The sequence below is a fragment of the Felis catus genome, chromosome F2, assembly GCF_018350175.1.
Source record: "Felis catus isolate Fca126 chromosome F2, F.catus_Fca126_mat1.0, whole genome shotgun sequence".
Classification (NCBI taxonomy): domain Eukaryota; kingdom Metazoa; phylum Chordata; class Mammalia; order Carnivora; family Felidae; genus Felis; species Felis catus.
Genome location: NC_058385.1, coordinates 8,130,779 through 8,145,000, shown reverse-complemented (window position 1 = coordinate 8,145,000; position 14,222 = coordinate 8,130,779). Strand labels below are relative to the sequence as shown.

Below are 14,222 nucleotides of genomic sequence, written 5' to 3'. Positions count from 1 at the left end.
TTACTCGCTCCTCCTTACAGTGACTTTGTGGGGTTTATAGTGTGGCAGGAAGGAAAGACGGGGGGTGGCGCGGGTCTTTAATTTCACTTGTACTGCAGGAGATTTCTGCAGTCTCTGCAACATACCAAAAAATATGTTTGTGAATGAAATCAAAGTTTGCAACGTGGTTAAGTTACCCATTTGTATGTAACAGTTTAAACGGATGTTTTATTTTGCACTGAGTCAAGAGTTTAAGAGTTTTCTTATTTTTATCAATGAATTATTTTCGTATACGTGCTGCCGAAGCAAGCGCTCAATGAATTATTTTATGACTCACTGTTAAATTTTACTCTAGATTGTGTTATCTCAGGGAAGCTGTAACTTAATTGACGTCTCCTACCTTGGCCCTCTTCACTACTCCCCTTGATCTGTTCATTACCCCTTTTACAACCGGCTTGCAACAAGACGAATCTCCTCCTCTAGAACTACTCTGTATTAAGCTTACACAGAAGGGTCCAGATTGTGTTTTAAAAGCCAGTGGATTCAATAAAGCGTACTTGATGTTTTAGAGATGTGTAACTCCTTGGGTAGCCTTGATTAACAACCAAAGATAGTCTTAAGTTTTAATATGTCTGTTAGATTGGAACCCAAAGGTTCTTTTTTATCTTATAAATTTTGTGATTCTAAGAGCTTACATGGTTTTTCCATAGAGAGCAATAACGATTGTTGCTTTTATTCATAGACTTTTTAAAAACTAATACTCCAAGTATTATACAAAGAACTTATTTTCCTAAATCATTTGACTAGAAGTGCCTACGTTACCCTCTCTTTAATGCTTTTAGTGCATATTTCCTACAAACAAGGAAGTTCTTCTATTTAACATTAATAAAACCATTCAAATCAGGAAATTAACATGGAAATATTACTGATCTTTAGATCTCATTCAAGTATTTTGCTTTCCATTTGATTCATTGTTTTTTATAACTTCATTCTATCTGCTGAAATTTCTAATCTGATTGTGTATGTGTTCCTTTTTCCACTAAATCCTTTAACATATTAACCATGGTTAATTTAAAGTTACCGTCCAATGATTTAAACTTTTGGGTCTGGTTCTCTTGATTAAACAATCTCTTGACAGTGGATTTTTTTTCTTGCTGCTTTGTATGTTTCGTAATTTCTTTTTTTTATTGAATTCTGGGCACTGCTTGTAAAAGAAAGTAGAAAATGAGGTAAATAGTATTTATAACTGAAAATTGACCTTTTTCTGTCAGGCCGTGAGTGAGTGGGGTGGTGTTTAATTCAGCCTACCCTGTAGGTGGACTGGAGTTGTGTTTTGTTGTAGCTGTAGGTACCTTCCGTTCAGCACAGAATGCAAAATCCTGCAGCTGCCTTGTGCACAGTGGTGTTTCCCAGCACCCCTCCCGCGTCCTCAGTCCAGTACATCTGCCACTGCTGGGCACATCGTTGCCTTTATAACTCCACGTGAGGCCGGCGGTGGGGTGGGGATGTCAGGGACACTCTTCGGTTTTCCTGGTCTGTCTGGGACCGCACTCAGGCCCAGTCCCTGAATGCCTGAGGCCCAGGTGGGAGGCTTTTTCAGCGTCCTTTTTCCTCTTCCCAGTGGCAGGCAAACTCTGCCCTACCTAGGTGGGAGTTTGGGGTTGGCAGCAAGTTTCTTGCCTCCTTCCAGGGGGAGTCGATCTCTCCTTGATGTCATTTCAGAACCTGGGCCTACTGTCTACCTCCCAGGGGCAGATGCTTTGGCTTCTGCGCTCCCCTAACAGTAGTGGACTTTTCCCTGAGAGTGCAATGGCGGGGTGAGGCAAGGGTGAGAGGAGGGGACTGAGCTCTGTCCTTTCCAGCATCAGGTGCCCTTTCCCTGGAAGGGGTGGAAGAGTTTCTTGCACTTCTCCCGGTGTCAGGTGTCGATTTTCCAAGAGAAGCTTCCAAGAAGCAAGTGGGGATTTGTTCTCGATACCATTTGCAAGGGCTCTTTTCGGTCTCTTGCCTACTGCGCCCCCACTTTTTCTTGTAAGCACCCACTGAGGCCTCTGGAGGACTGTTGCTGAGTGAGTGTGGACTCTTGCTTAAGTCTGGGCTTCCCAGGGATTCTGCACTCAATGGCCACCAGCACTTGGCCTTTAAATTTGTTAACATCTCAGTTACTTTCTTCTTGCTTACTTTTAGGGCACCTGTCTCTTCTCCATACTTAAGTTTAAACTTCCCTCTCATTAGAAGTGCTTATCACCCGTTGGAGCTCTCGGTTCAGCTGATGGAGAGAGCGGCCTCAGCTTTCTGACACACCGCTTATTCTTGCTTTTAGGGTGGGAATGAGGTTCTCATACAGCTAGACTTTATTCTAGTTTTCTCCTTTTCTGTTTTTGTAGCCACCTTCTCCAGCAGTGAGAAACCTGGCTCACGCTATCCTTAATGTGTAGGCTCATTAGACCAGTCCTCCTGTATTTAATCAAGCTCTCATCACCGCCATCATCCCGTGCTACTCAAGGATACCATCTGACCCCACTTGGGCTGACACCGCATACTAGGCCACTGAAGTATCTGAATGCTGTCCTCTACCCCTGTGTTTGTCCCCACTCCTGGCTTCCCTCCCTTTCCCACCCAGGCCCCAGCACCCTGTTCTAGGCTGTTGCCCTCTGGGGGTGTACTCACAACTCTGCTTGGGCTCTGATTCCCCACTCTGGACCACCTCATGGGGATGCCCTCCTCAACCTGCCTGAGCTGGAGCATGCCTTGCTGCTCCCCGCCCCGACTTCGCTGTGGCCCACCTAATCACTGTGGGACCGATTTATGTGAAGAGGGAAAGAGAAAGAGGAAGGCTCATGCACTTCAACGACAAAAGACCGAGTTTCTGAGTTAGTAACCATCCTTTAGTGTAAATAGACTAAGAAATATATTTTAAGCATCTGTATTTTGTCTTTCTAACAGGTTATGAAGTTCACGGGATGGAAAAAATACCAGAAGAAGGACCAGCACTTATAATTTTTTATCATGGAGCTATTCCCATAGATTTTTACTACTTCATGGCTAAAATTTTTATCCATAAAGGCAGGACTTGCCGAGTAGTAGCCGATCACTTTGTCTTTAAAATCCCAGGTAAACTTTGACTGTGGATAGTGGTGTTAACATGATCAAATTATGTTAAAGTCTGTGTCCTTGAGCTCTCTAGGATCATTTGGAAAAGCTTTTGCCTTTTTAGGGTAACACACTTAGAACTCTAGTTTGGGAGTATCTAATTACCCGATTTATGTAATATATCTAAATATAAAAACATGGTCAAAAATGTCACCTAACTTTTTTCTTTATTAACAGCTATTTTGTTATTATTTGTCTAAGTTAAATTGTGAAATTCCACTTAAAAAAATAAATTGTAACTTTTACCAAGTAATTAATTTATATTTTGCCATAGAAAGTAGTTGATTTTTCATATGATGAATTTTTCCATGAGATACTGATTTTTGGAGTTTAACTTCACAGTAATTAGAGTTTGATTACTGTTGGTATTCTAGCAAATCAAACTTACTTAAAACATCAGTGAGGGTTTATTTTGTCTTCATATAATAACATTGCTTCAGAAATCCTATCCTTACGAGTCTGTCTTTTTCGTACTTGACTTGCCCGCTGGACTTACAACTCTTAAAGTTAAGGACTATATTCTTCTTAATCTGTTCATAAAGCTTATGCTTTTTAAAAAGATTAATGAACCAAATGATTTCAAACTGTTTTTAAAAAGCCATCCTAAAATAAACTCCTTGGTAGTAAGTCTTATTTTCTTTTGTCACTGAATCACCAGAAATGAGCCAACAAAGTTTATCATTTGTTCTCTGGCATAATAAAAGCAAAAGCCACCCATCAACCAGAAAGACAAACACCAAGCAGTGAATTAAGTAACAGTGCCTTTCATAGGCATGGTTAATCTTTTGAGTGTCCTTGTGTACTAAAAAGCCATTTGTACTCTGATTAAACTAAATTGTCCAGGAAAGGTTTTTCTTTAGAAAGTAATTGTGATCACTTTATAATAAATTTGAAAACTAGAGAAAAGAAGAGCATCGTTATAATCTTACCACCCTAACATAACCAGTTATTGTTTTGATTTATTGTACTTCATTTTTCATTTGCATAATTTTGCATGTTATGCAATCACTTCTGTGTTCTTCTTTATAAAATTGTGATGTTAGCATTAACATTGTACCATGCTTTATAAAGAATAGTTTTAATGTAGGGCTAAGATATTTACTTGACTAGTTTTCTCTTATAGAACATTAGGTTGCTTGCATTGTTTTTCTTTTTATACGTAATGTGCATATTTTTATTTGCATTTGGCTTGAAATTTCCCCTTTATCATCTTGTAATTTATGAAACCCATTATGAAAATGTATCTAATTAAATCAGTGAGCTTTTAATATAATGGGGGTGAATAGTCTTTCAGTCTTAATAATATGTATAATCTTGCTTTAGATCCTTAAACCTGTGAGAAGTTTGGTTAGTCTGCACAGTCTTCACTACCCAATTTTCCATTCTCAAGAATAATGTATACGCTAACATCAGCCCTCCAGAGTTCCAGTGTAGGATTTGGTTAAAATATTTAGTTACTAACAGGATTATTTCTTTCATCCATAAATAGTTTTGCTTTGAAAAACTGTATAATAGTAAGACCTGGAATTGGCTGTTACTGAATTAAATACTCACTTTATTAAAAACTCTTAAAAAAACCAAACCTCTTAATGATTTTGCTATTATTATTGATTTTAAAAATTTAATTGTGAGAGTAACATCATCTAACTTGGAATTTCAGTTGATTTGATTATGGCTTGCCAATTTTGGTAGGGCTAAGCATAGTCAGATTTACATTCTCCTGAGTGATTCTCTTTCTTATAGGGCTAAAGGAAGATTAGATTTGTGATTGCTGATGGGATATCATTTCTGATTGCTCTAGTAAATACTATACACAGTGTTTGGCCCTGAGATGCAGTGGAAGGGGCTTTGGAGTAGACATACCTGGACCAGAATCTCTGCCCTGCCATTTGCTACATGTGTCACTTTAAGCAAGAGACTCATTGAGCCAACTCTCTTTGTCTGTAAAATGGGGGCCAGAATCCCTGTTTTCCATGGTTTTTGTGAGTTTTAATTAAGAGTTTGAATATGTCCAGTAGCCCGAATAGCAGGTGATCCGTGAGGAGGTGATCAGTAGGAGGCGATGAGTAAGTCATAGTAGCCGTTACTTTACCAGCAATATTCATTGTACGTAAACCTTAAGAGTTCTTGTTGATCTAAAAAGAAGTAAAAAAAGGAATTTACTAATTTAAGTGTAGATATTAAGTTCTGTGGGTTGCAAATGTTTTTGTTTTGAAGAATTGGACAAGAAGTACTTAAGACATATCTTCATGCTAATGTTTCTTACAGGGTTTAGTTTATTACTTGATGTATTTTGTGCTCTACATGGACCAAGAGAAAAATGTGTTGAAATTCTGAGGAGTGGTCACTTGTTAGCTATTTCACCAGGTGGAGTTCGAGAAGCCCTAATTAGTGATGAAACCTACAACATCATTTGGGGTAATCGTAAAGGCTTCGCTCAGGTTGCAATTGATGCAAAAGTGGTGAGTTGTATAAAACCAATTATTAAAGTAAAGCTAGGTTGGATTTAAAATAAATGCTTACATAGTGTGCCAGAGTATATAAGAATTTAGATTCTTTCATTGCACTACTTAAAAATCAGTGTACGCGTAACTCTTTGTAAGGTAGCGGTGGAGAAGTTGTGCATGGGATGTCACCTCCACATCAGTCTGGAAATTTGGCAGATAGCCACCAAAGTTTTATATCGTATTTCAAAATCTGACTTTTAATCAGATTTGTAAAATGTTTTGTATTCCTTCAGTCATACCTTGTTCAAAAGTGTAATCAGTTCAGTTCTATGTATTTTAGTCCTTTGGTATGATTGAATTGGCATATTTTCAGTGACGGTCGTTGGTTGGTTTCACTGCAATTCTTTTATCTGTGACCAATTTATCTAATCCGAGGAATTGAATAATTCGTAGCCCCTATTATTTTTTTATCAGCAAATGTGGTCAGCTCTCTGATTGTACTGAAGATGAGAAACAAATATTACTGTAACTTAGATCTTTTAAAAAGATTTTGATGAAAGAACTAGTCAATAAAATTAAGTGTTCCTCTGAGATCCACTGTAATTATTCTGTTTAGTAGACTGGAGAATGTGAATGCCATTTTGTCCTTTTCTTTTGCTTTGGAAAGTATTTCTCAACTTTTTGGTTTCCATATTGTACTTTATCCTGTGAAACGCTTACTGATCACTTGTGGAATGTTCCTGTGTTTTCTGTTTTCATTTTAGATTGTCTGTCGGGAAAAGAAATGGTAGTGCCTTTGACCAGGATGGTGTTCTTTTTCTGGGCCAGTTAGTTAGAGACTGCTGACAGTACTTCCCTGCGTCAGTGTTTTTTGTGTGCCCATTGCTGCTACATAGAGACCGGTGTGCACGCTTAACTTGCCTGTTCAGCTCGCAGATACAGGCTCTTGATTAAAAACGAAGAGATTACAGATGACTCATTCTGACCCAAGATGGATATTTGAGGAAGAACGGGATTTTTCTTTTTTTTTTAACTGCAGAATTAAAATAAAATCCATTGAGTTTTAGTTTGTCCTGTACACATGTACATGTGACTACCAGAAGTTACTGCTGTGGCGCACTAGTAATGTGATCCCAGAATAAGAGTTACTGCACTTGCCCAAGTGTTTAGTAATAGACAACATACACATTTAAACACTATTGTCCTACTGTAGATTATAAGCTCCCCGAGGACGAGACCATCTACAGTGATTGGCATTTGGTAGTCTTTGAATTGAATTGAATTGAATTGAATTGAATTGAATTGAATTGATTTTTTAAACACAGCGTTAAGCACTACTAGAAAAACGTTAAGCACTACTAGAAAGGGATGTTTGAAGTTGAACTTTATGTTAATAGTATTAGTGATACAGAAAATTAATTTACAGCACATTTTATTTCCCAAAGAGGCTTTTTTTTAAAGCCATGTAGCTTTTTTTCCTTAAGTTTATTTATTATTGGAGAGAGAGAGAGAGAGAGGATCCTAAGCAGGCTCTGCGCTGTCAGCACAGAGCCTCACCAAGGGCTTGAATTCTCACGTACTGTGAGATCATGACCTGAGTGGAAACCAAGAGTCAGATGCTTAACTGACTGAGCCACCCAGGCACCCCTATTTCTCAAAGAGTCTTAAGCACTGATGTATAAAACAAAATTTTAGAATATATGAATAATGTAAAACAAAAGGATATATGCACCATTGTACAAAAATTAATGCTAATGAATGTAGTATCTGTTAAAGCAATGGTAAAAGTTAAAAACCTAATCAAAGATAGTTTAGTTTTCAGTTTATATTTTGAAAGAATTATTTCTTATAAAGTTTTAAGATAAAAATGACAAAAATAGATTTGGAATTAAATTGATCATGAGATTCTAATTTCTCATCCTTAACTTCACAGATTTAAGGAACATTGCCTGGACGAAGTCCTGAAAGAAAGAAATTACAGAGAGAAAGGAACTATTTTTTTCAATCTTTGGTAGAGTTTCTAGATAATTAAGTAAGATAATCCAGATCATTTAATTAAAGTTTCTGTATAAAACTTGGGAAAATTTTATAAACCGCCTTTTTTAAGTTTAAAAACAAAAATCTTTAACGTTGTTGATTTACAAAATAGCATTAAATGTTTGGTAAATACTGTATCACCCCAACCTTTTGTAGTGCTTCTAACGGCTTTACGTTGGTACTCCTGTATAGTAAGTAGGTGATGTATGTAATTATTCCAGTGTTGCAGATGAGGGAACTCAGGCACAGAGAGATGAAGGGACGGAGGGGTCGGGTCACACAGCAAGGCAGAAGCAAAGCAGAGCTTACATGCGGGACTCCTGCCTGCATTTCACCGTGAGTCTGCTGACCTGGAGGTTAGGGGGACCCTCCAGATACGTGATGGAGCTCTTTCAATCATATATGGATCTAGTTGTGAATGCTACAAATATCCCATCTGGAAAACCCCTTCACAGTCCTCACAGAACTATCATAAACTTCCAGTAAAAATTTAAGACTGTTGCAGGAATAACTGCATTTAAATTGTGACATTATAACAAATTGAAGTGAAAAAAATCTAGATTGTCAGTGCAAGTTTACAAAATATTGGTAAAAAATATTTAAGGTTTATCTGAAAGTTACAGGCTTTTTAATATGCTCTAAATCACTCATTTTGTGAAATTCCTGAGAATTATCGCTTTGATAGGAATGTTTAGGTGATTTCATATCTAAATAGGTTGGGAAAATATTAGCCCATTTATTCAAGTTAGAAAACAAATAACTGATATAAAAGAAAATAACAGTTGTTTTAATAAAATTGTTAATATGTATTATCTCAATCCACAAAATAGCCTTTGAGATAGGATAATTATTATTATTTCCACTTTGGTGATTTGTCCAGTGGTGCTCGTTTACTTTTAGTGGCAAAGTTTAGATTCTCAGACCATATTCACCTGATTCCCCAAGACTAGTTTTAACAAAATACACATTCTCTTTGTCTTGCACACCCTTACACAGAGATACATGTATACTGCAAACAGTTTCATCCTAGGTTACTTATGCAAGTCCCTCGTATACAAAAGGTGCATGAGGAAAGGGAGGAATAATTGTACTACAGTATCAGGTTGTAATAAAGTAATGCTTATGGTCTTAAGGCTGTAAGCTTGAATGCAAATCTAAGCGACCATATGCCCAGACTATAGCCTGGAATACTGAGCCTGCTAGGGTAAGCATTTTCCTGTTTAGGAAGTTCTAGAAATATCTAGCTTCTGGAGAGTAAGCTTTTTAAACGATGATATGTAACCTCAAGAGTCTTCATAAAGTGCACGCTTCAGCAGAAACTTAGGGGTTCCTGCCACTCAGTAGACATAAATCCAGCAATACTGGTCAGAGAGGACAAAGGGTGTGTGTATATGTGAGCTGAAAGGTTTCTGTTCCTCTCTGAGCATTTTATGTTCTCAACTCTAAAGACATTTTATAACTCTTTAAAACGTTAGACTGTCAGCCAATTACTTTATTTCACCAAACTAGGGGTGGTTTCCTTGATCATAATCTGAATTTTTTACCAAAGAGTCCGTGTACTTTGTTTCATGTTTTAGCTTTGTGGATTAACGCCACGAAACTTTAAATTCTTCCACCAGAGTGCTTTTCTTTACCTGACTTTTTTTCCTAACTGTTTTTAAGATTGCTGCTGCCTGTTTCTGACATTTTGTATTCAGAGAATACAAACTAATCCATTACAGGCATTGTGTCTGTTCTGTGTACTCATTCCTTCTGTGATTCCTTCATCGCACTTCGTTTTAGCACCTAGTCTAGTCCAGGCACTGTTCCGGGTGCTGGGGACGCAGCTGTGAGCAGAACAACGTCTCCGCTGTTAGGGGTCTTCCTTCCGCTGCGGGGAGAGATACAGTAAATAGATGGTCAGTGGTTCTATGTGAGCTAGTAAGTCTTAGGAAGAAAGCTATGCCTTTAGTCCCTTTCCTTCAGTCCACCATAGTTTACTGTTCCCCACAGCTGAGTAAGAATGGCTTTGTAAAATGTCAGCTTATTTAAACATCTCAAGCCCTGCTCACCGAGGCAGGGAACACTGTATTTGGCACAGACTGATGGTAGACTGGAAGTAAAGTGATACTCAGCTTTTTTTTTTTTTTTCTGAAACATCGTTTAATTCGTTGGATTTTGTGTGCATATTAAGGTGTTTCTATTCAATTTTTTTTGTCTACTTCAGTTTCACCATGGTAGAACCTCCTTACGTGATCCTTTGCTATTTCATCATTGTTAAGGTCTCTGTTTAAAAAATCATGCTTAATCAGTGATATTCATGGGATAATAAAAACCATGAACTTGTGAGCAGAAATGCTCTAAAATTAATGATAAAAGGAATTGTTTTCTGTATATGCTTTTCCTTTTTTTTTTTTGCAGTGAGTCTTATACTTTTCATTAATGTTGAACATTTTTAGATTTCATAAGCTCACACAAAAAAGTGTTTCAGTAATTCTGTGACAGCATCTTGACGAAACCTGTCATTTAAATTCATATGTATTTCCCCATACAGGGACCTCTGCCTTGTAACTTTTCTCCAGTCAGCATACTCTTCAGTGGACCGCTAAGATCAATTTACCATATTCATTTTATTCCGTGAAATTAATGATTTTGGTAATCCTCATTTTGAGTTTCAAGGGTTTATGTGGAATGATAGGAAAGTTGGCAAATGAAATATTATATGTCGCCACTAGAGGGTAGTAGTTCCAATTTTTATTTTTACAAATGATCGAGTTAAATTTAGTCTGATAAATCACACTAGTGATGAAAGTATACCTTTATTTTTAAAATACCTCATTTTCATAATCTTAAGCAGGCCCCCAAAAGTTTGCATTACTGACTCAATGGTGATATTGAATGGATCAATATATTTACTTTTTAATTCAAATTCTCTCTAGCCCATTATTCCTATGTTTACACAAAATATTCGAGAAGGATTTAGATCACTTGGAGGAACAAGTAAGTTCTGATTCATATGGTTTTTCTAATTGTAATGTAATATTTAGATTATAGTAGTTAAATATTTGGGCTTTTGAACCCTATAAGAAATCCTTTTGAGTTATTACTTTAGATAATGAATTTATTATTTAGATGCTTTTCTATTTAAAGTCTAAACGATAACTCATTCTAAGTAATGGCAGTTCTTAGATGTTAGATTTTTGTTGAGAATCTCATCTACATACTGAAGCTTATTTGTTGTGGGCTTAAAATTACAGTGAGTTATCTAATTTCCTGGGTTGAACCACGTTGTTGAGGTTTAGAACAAATGCACCCATGACTCAGACTGCCTTCCTAACTCACTGCTGCGTGAGTTTCAGCTTTAAAAATGGATGACAATATGATACTGAATTAAGATTAACGACACAAGGATGTATCATCTGCTTTGGTTCATATCTGTTACTTCTTATTTTTTGCTTTTTAAAATATTTTGAACCATGATACATTTATATTATAAAGTTCTTTTTGCCTAACTTTAATTTATGGGTAACAAAATAAGCTTTGAGTGTAGTTAGAGGAGAGATAACATTTAGATGTGCTTTTTCTTTGCGGTTTCTCTGTTGTTTTCTTTTTATTTTGAGATTTTCATAGTTTATTTTTATATCCTGTGGTTTATATATTATATTCGATTGATTATATTTTGTATCCCTAGCAATATATTGTTCCTATCCCCATGCAGATCTCCTCTTGAAGAACTTTAAATTTCTGTTGTCTGTTTTATGTCTGATGTTGGTATATCGTTGATATTCGATTACATTTTTTAGGTATTACTCCCCCCCCCCTTTTTTTTCAAATGTAAAGTGGAAAGTGATGTGATATTTAACTGTTGGGGATTATTTCTTACAGTAGAATTATTTCTTCTAATTTTCTCTCAGGTCATTTCTTCAGAATTTAAGTTGCATACCAAAAATTATTCCTAATTTTGTTTCTTTAATTATAAAGTGGTTTAAAAATTACTGTTGACTGCTTTTTGACTTTCTTTTTTACTTAGTTCATCAGTTTATTTTACATTATTGCCACTTGCAATCCTGCTAAATTTTGTACTTGGTCACTAACATTAGTAATTCTTTGCTACTCTGCAGTTTTCTTAATTTACAATATTTTTTCTTTACCTGGTTTATTGGTGCCTTGTAGTTTCATGTTTACGTGAATTTATTTTACCCTTTTCTTTTTTTTCTTTTATTCATACAAGCCTGTTTTTGTGAGTCTCTAGACATTTTAGCTTCTAGCTTTGGGTTATAGTCTTTACCCTTTGTTTTGTAATAATAGTAATTGATTTGCCTTTTTAAAATTCTCTTATTTTTGAAAGCTCATTTTAAAAAAAATGAACAAACCTATTTTGGGGGGCATTTTTAGGTTCCCAGAAAAATTGAGCAGAAAATGCAGAGTACTGATACAGCTTCTTACCACCCCTCAGTTTCTCTTATTATTAACATCTTACGTTAGTATGCTCCATTAGTTACAAGTGATGAAAAGCTCGTCTTAAAAAAACGTGTATTGTACTAATTGCCCGGGGGTGATATTGTTTGCCACCTTCCTCTAAGTCTTACATATTAATTTGAAAGTTACAGTTATGTGCTCAGAATATTTAACCCATTAAAATAATTTGTTTACTTTAAAACAGGGTTATTTAGATGGCTTTATGAAAAATTCCGCTATCCATTTGCTCCGATGTATGGAGGTTTTCCTGTGAAATTACGCACCTATTTAGGTGAGCCTATTCCTTATGATCCAAAGATAACAGCAGAAGAATTAGCTGAAAAGGTAAATTATTGTTTCTTTCTTAATCTTTGAACAGAGTTTTCCTTTTAAGTACTGTATTAAAAATGACTTCACTACTTTATCCTACAAACATGTTCTAGACCAGTTGTGATTTCCTCCCCGCAGGGGACATTTGGCGGGATCTGGAGACGGTTTTTATTGTCATGACAGGCAGGACCCGGGAGGTGGTGGTGCTACTGGCATTTAGTGGGTAGAGGCCAGGGATGCTGGTAAACATCGTACGATGCCTAAGGAAGCCCCCCACCGCAGAGCTACTCAGTTTAAAATGTCAAACGTGCCGAAGTCGGGGCTCTTGGCACTGGTAAGTAAAAGGTTTCATAAGTGATGTTCAGAAGAACAAAGATTTGACCTCCATAAAAAGAAAAGTATTGTTCTTGTTTGATAGAAGTATCTTGGGAGGAGAATGGAATAGTGTTGAAGGGTGTGGGTGATGAAATCAGATTGCTCCCAGCTCCACAACTTGCTGTGTGACCTCAGGGAGTCCACAGCTCACTCTGTTAGTGTGCAGAACCGGGAAGAGAATAGTACCCGCTCATAGTTGTCCCTGAGCATTACATGAGGTTACACAAGTTCGTTGTTCAGAACAGTGAGTGGCAGATAGTAAGCGCTTCATGAATGCTGGATATTAACACTGTTAACACCAGGGAGTCCTATTGTCCTAGGAACTTACAGTCTAGTGAGGGAGCTAAATAACTAAATCAGTGCTTATATGGTGACGTGTTACCACGGTGGTGTGCTTACGGCAAGGTTTTTTAACCTGGGTACTGTGGGCGTTTTGCTGTGGGGTGCTGTCCTGTGCACTGTGGGATGTTTACCACCACCATCTCTGGCCTCTATTCACTAGATGCCAGTAGCACTCCCCATCCTCACCCCTCACTCGTTGTGATCATAATAAATGCCTCTAGACCTTTCCGTATGATCCCCAACGGGGCAAAATCCGATCTGATTGAGAAGTTCTGTCTTAGGACATCATGGAAGCACAAAGGGAAGCTATCTAACTTAGATTAGGGATGCCTCCTTGAGAGAGGTGATGCTTGAATTCGGCTTTGAAAGACAAGGGATTAGCTGGACAGAGGGTCCTGAGGTAGAGGAAACAATGTATAAAGGGATGGTGTTACGAAATAGCATAAAATCTTTGGGGAGTTGAGAGTGGTCTTGTATAGCTACAGGGATATCATAGGCAATGGGGCTAGAAACACAGGAATGGTCTGGACTAGGATGGCCTATAATTGATTTTGTTTCCTGAAAGCAGGTGGGGGGGGGGTGCTCTGGAACATAGGTGAATGGTGTAATAGGTTTGCGTTTGGCAAGATCACTGGAAGCGATATGGAGGCTGAATTTGAGGGAGACCAGTAGAAGCTCAGAGGGGAAAAAGACTGCTTTGTGAAGGAAAAAATAGGAAAGGCTTCCTGGAGTGAGGGCATTTGTGGTGGGTCTTGAAAGAAGGGCGTGGCTTGGTCCTGTGGACTTGGGGCTGGAGGAAGAGTATGAACAAAGATGCGGTGGTTGGAGAGTTGACCGTATACCAGCAGTGTTGGTTAGAACGGCAAGGTTGGAAAAGACTGCCTAATAAATTCTCCAGGGATTTTGCGAACGCATTAAAGGCTCCAAGAAGCTCTGCAATGAAGTCTATTTAGCTGTTTCAAAGGGCATTTCCCAGTCTTAAGTGACCAAAACCTCCTTGTTTTCCCTGGATTAGCAGCTGTGGAATAAACTTGGGGAATCAGTAGCTTGGTGGGTAGGGTTTGGTTGAGATGCTGCTGGATAAGTAAGTAGCTACATTTTTAGGCCCTTAACTATCAGACT

The 14,222-nt window shown here is 37.5% G+C and overlaps 1 protein-coding gene across 15 annotated transcripts in view; it reads left to right on the top strand.

Annotated features, from left to right (window-relative positions):
* TMEM68 (transmembrane protein 68) overlaps nt 1-14,222 on the top strand; it is a 60,403-nt gene that overhangs the window by 17,625 nt on the left and 28,556 nt on the right. For 5 of the 15 annotated variants that reach the window (XM_019822685.3, XM_006943220.4, XM_006943221.4 and 2 more), the window contains 4 exons: nt 2,926-3,093; nt 5,401-5,594; nt 10,535-10,595; nt 12,259-12,398. In XM_019822685.3, the coding sequence (XP_019678244.2) occupies nt 2,926-3,093; nt 5,401-5,594; nt 10,535-10,595; nt 12,259-12,398 (563 nt within the window). The other 10 variants (XR_006592706.1, XR_006592705.1, XR_006592708.1 and 7 more) reach the window with 8 other exon arrangements.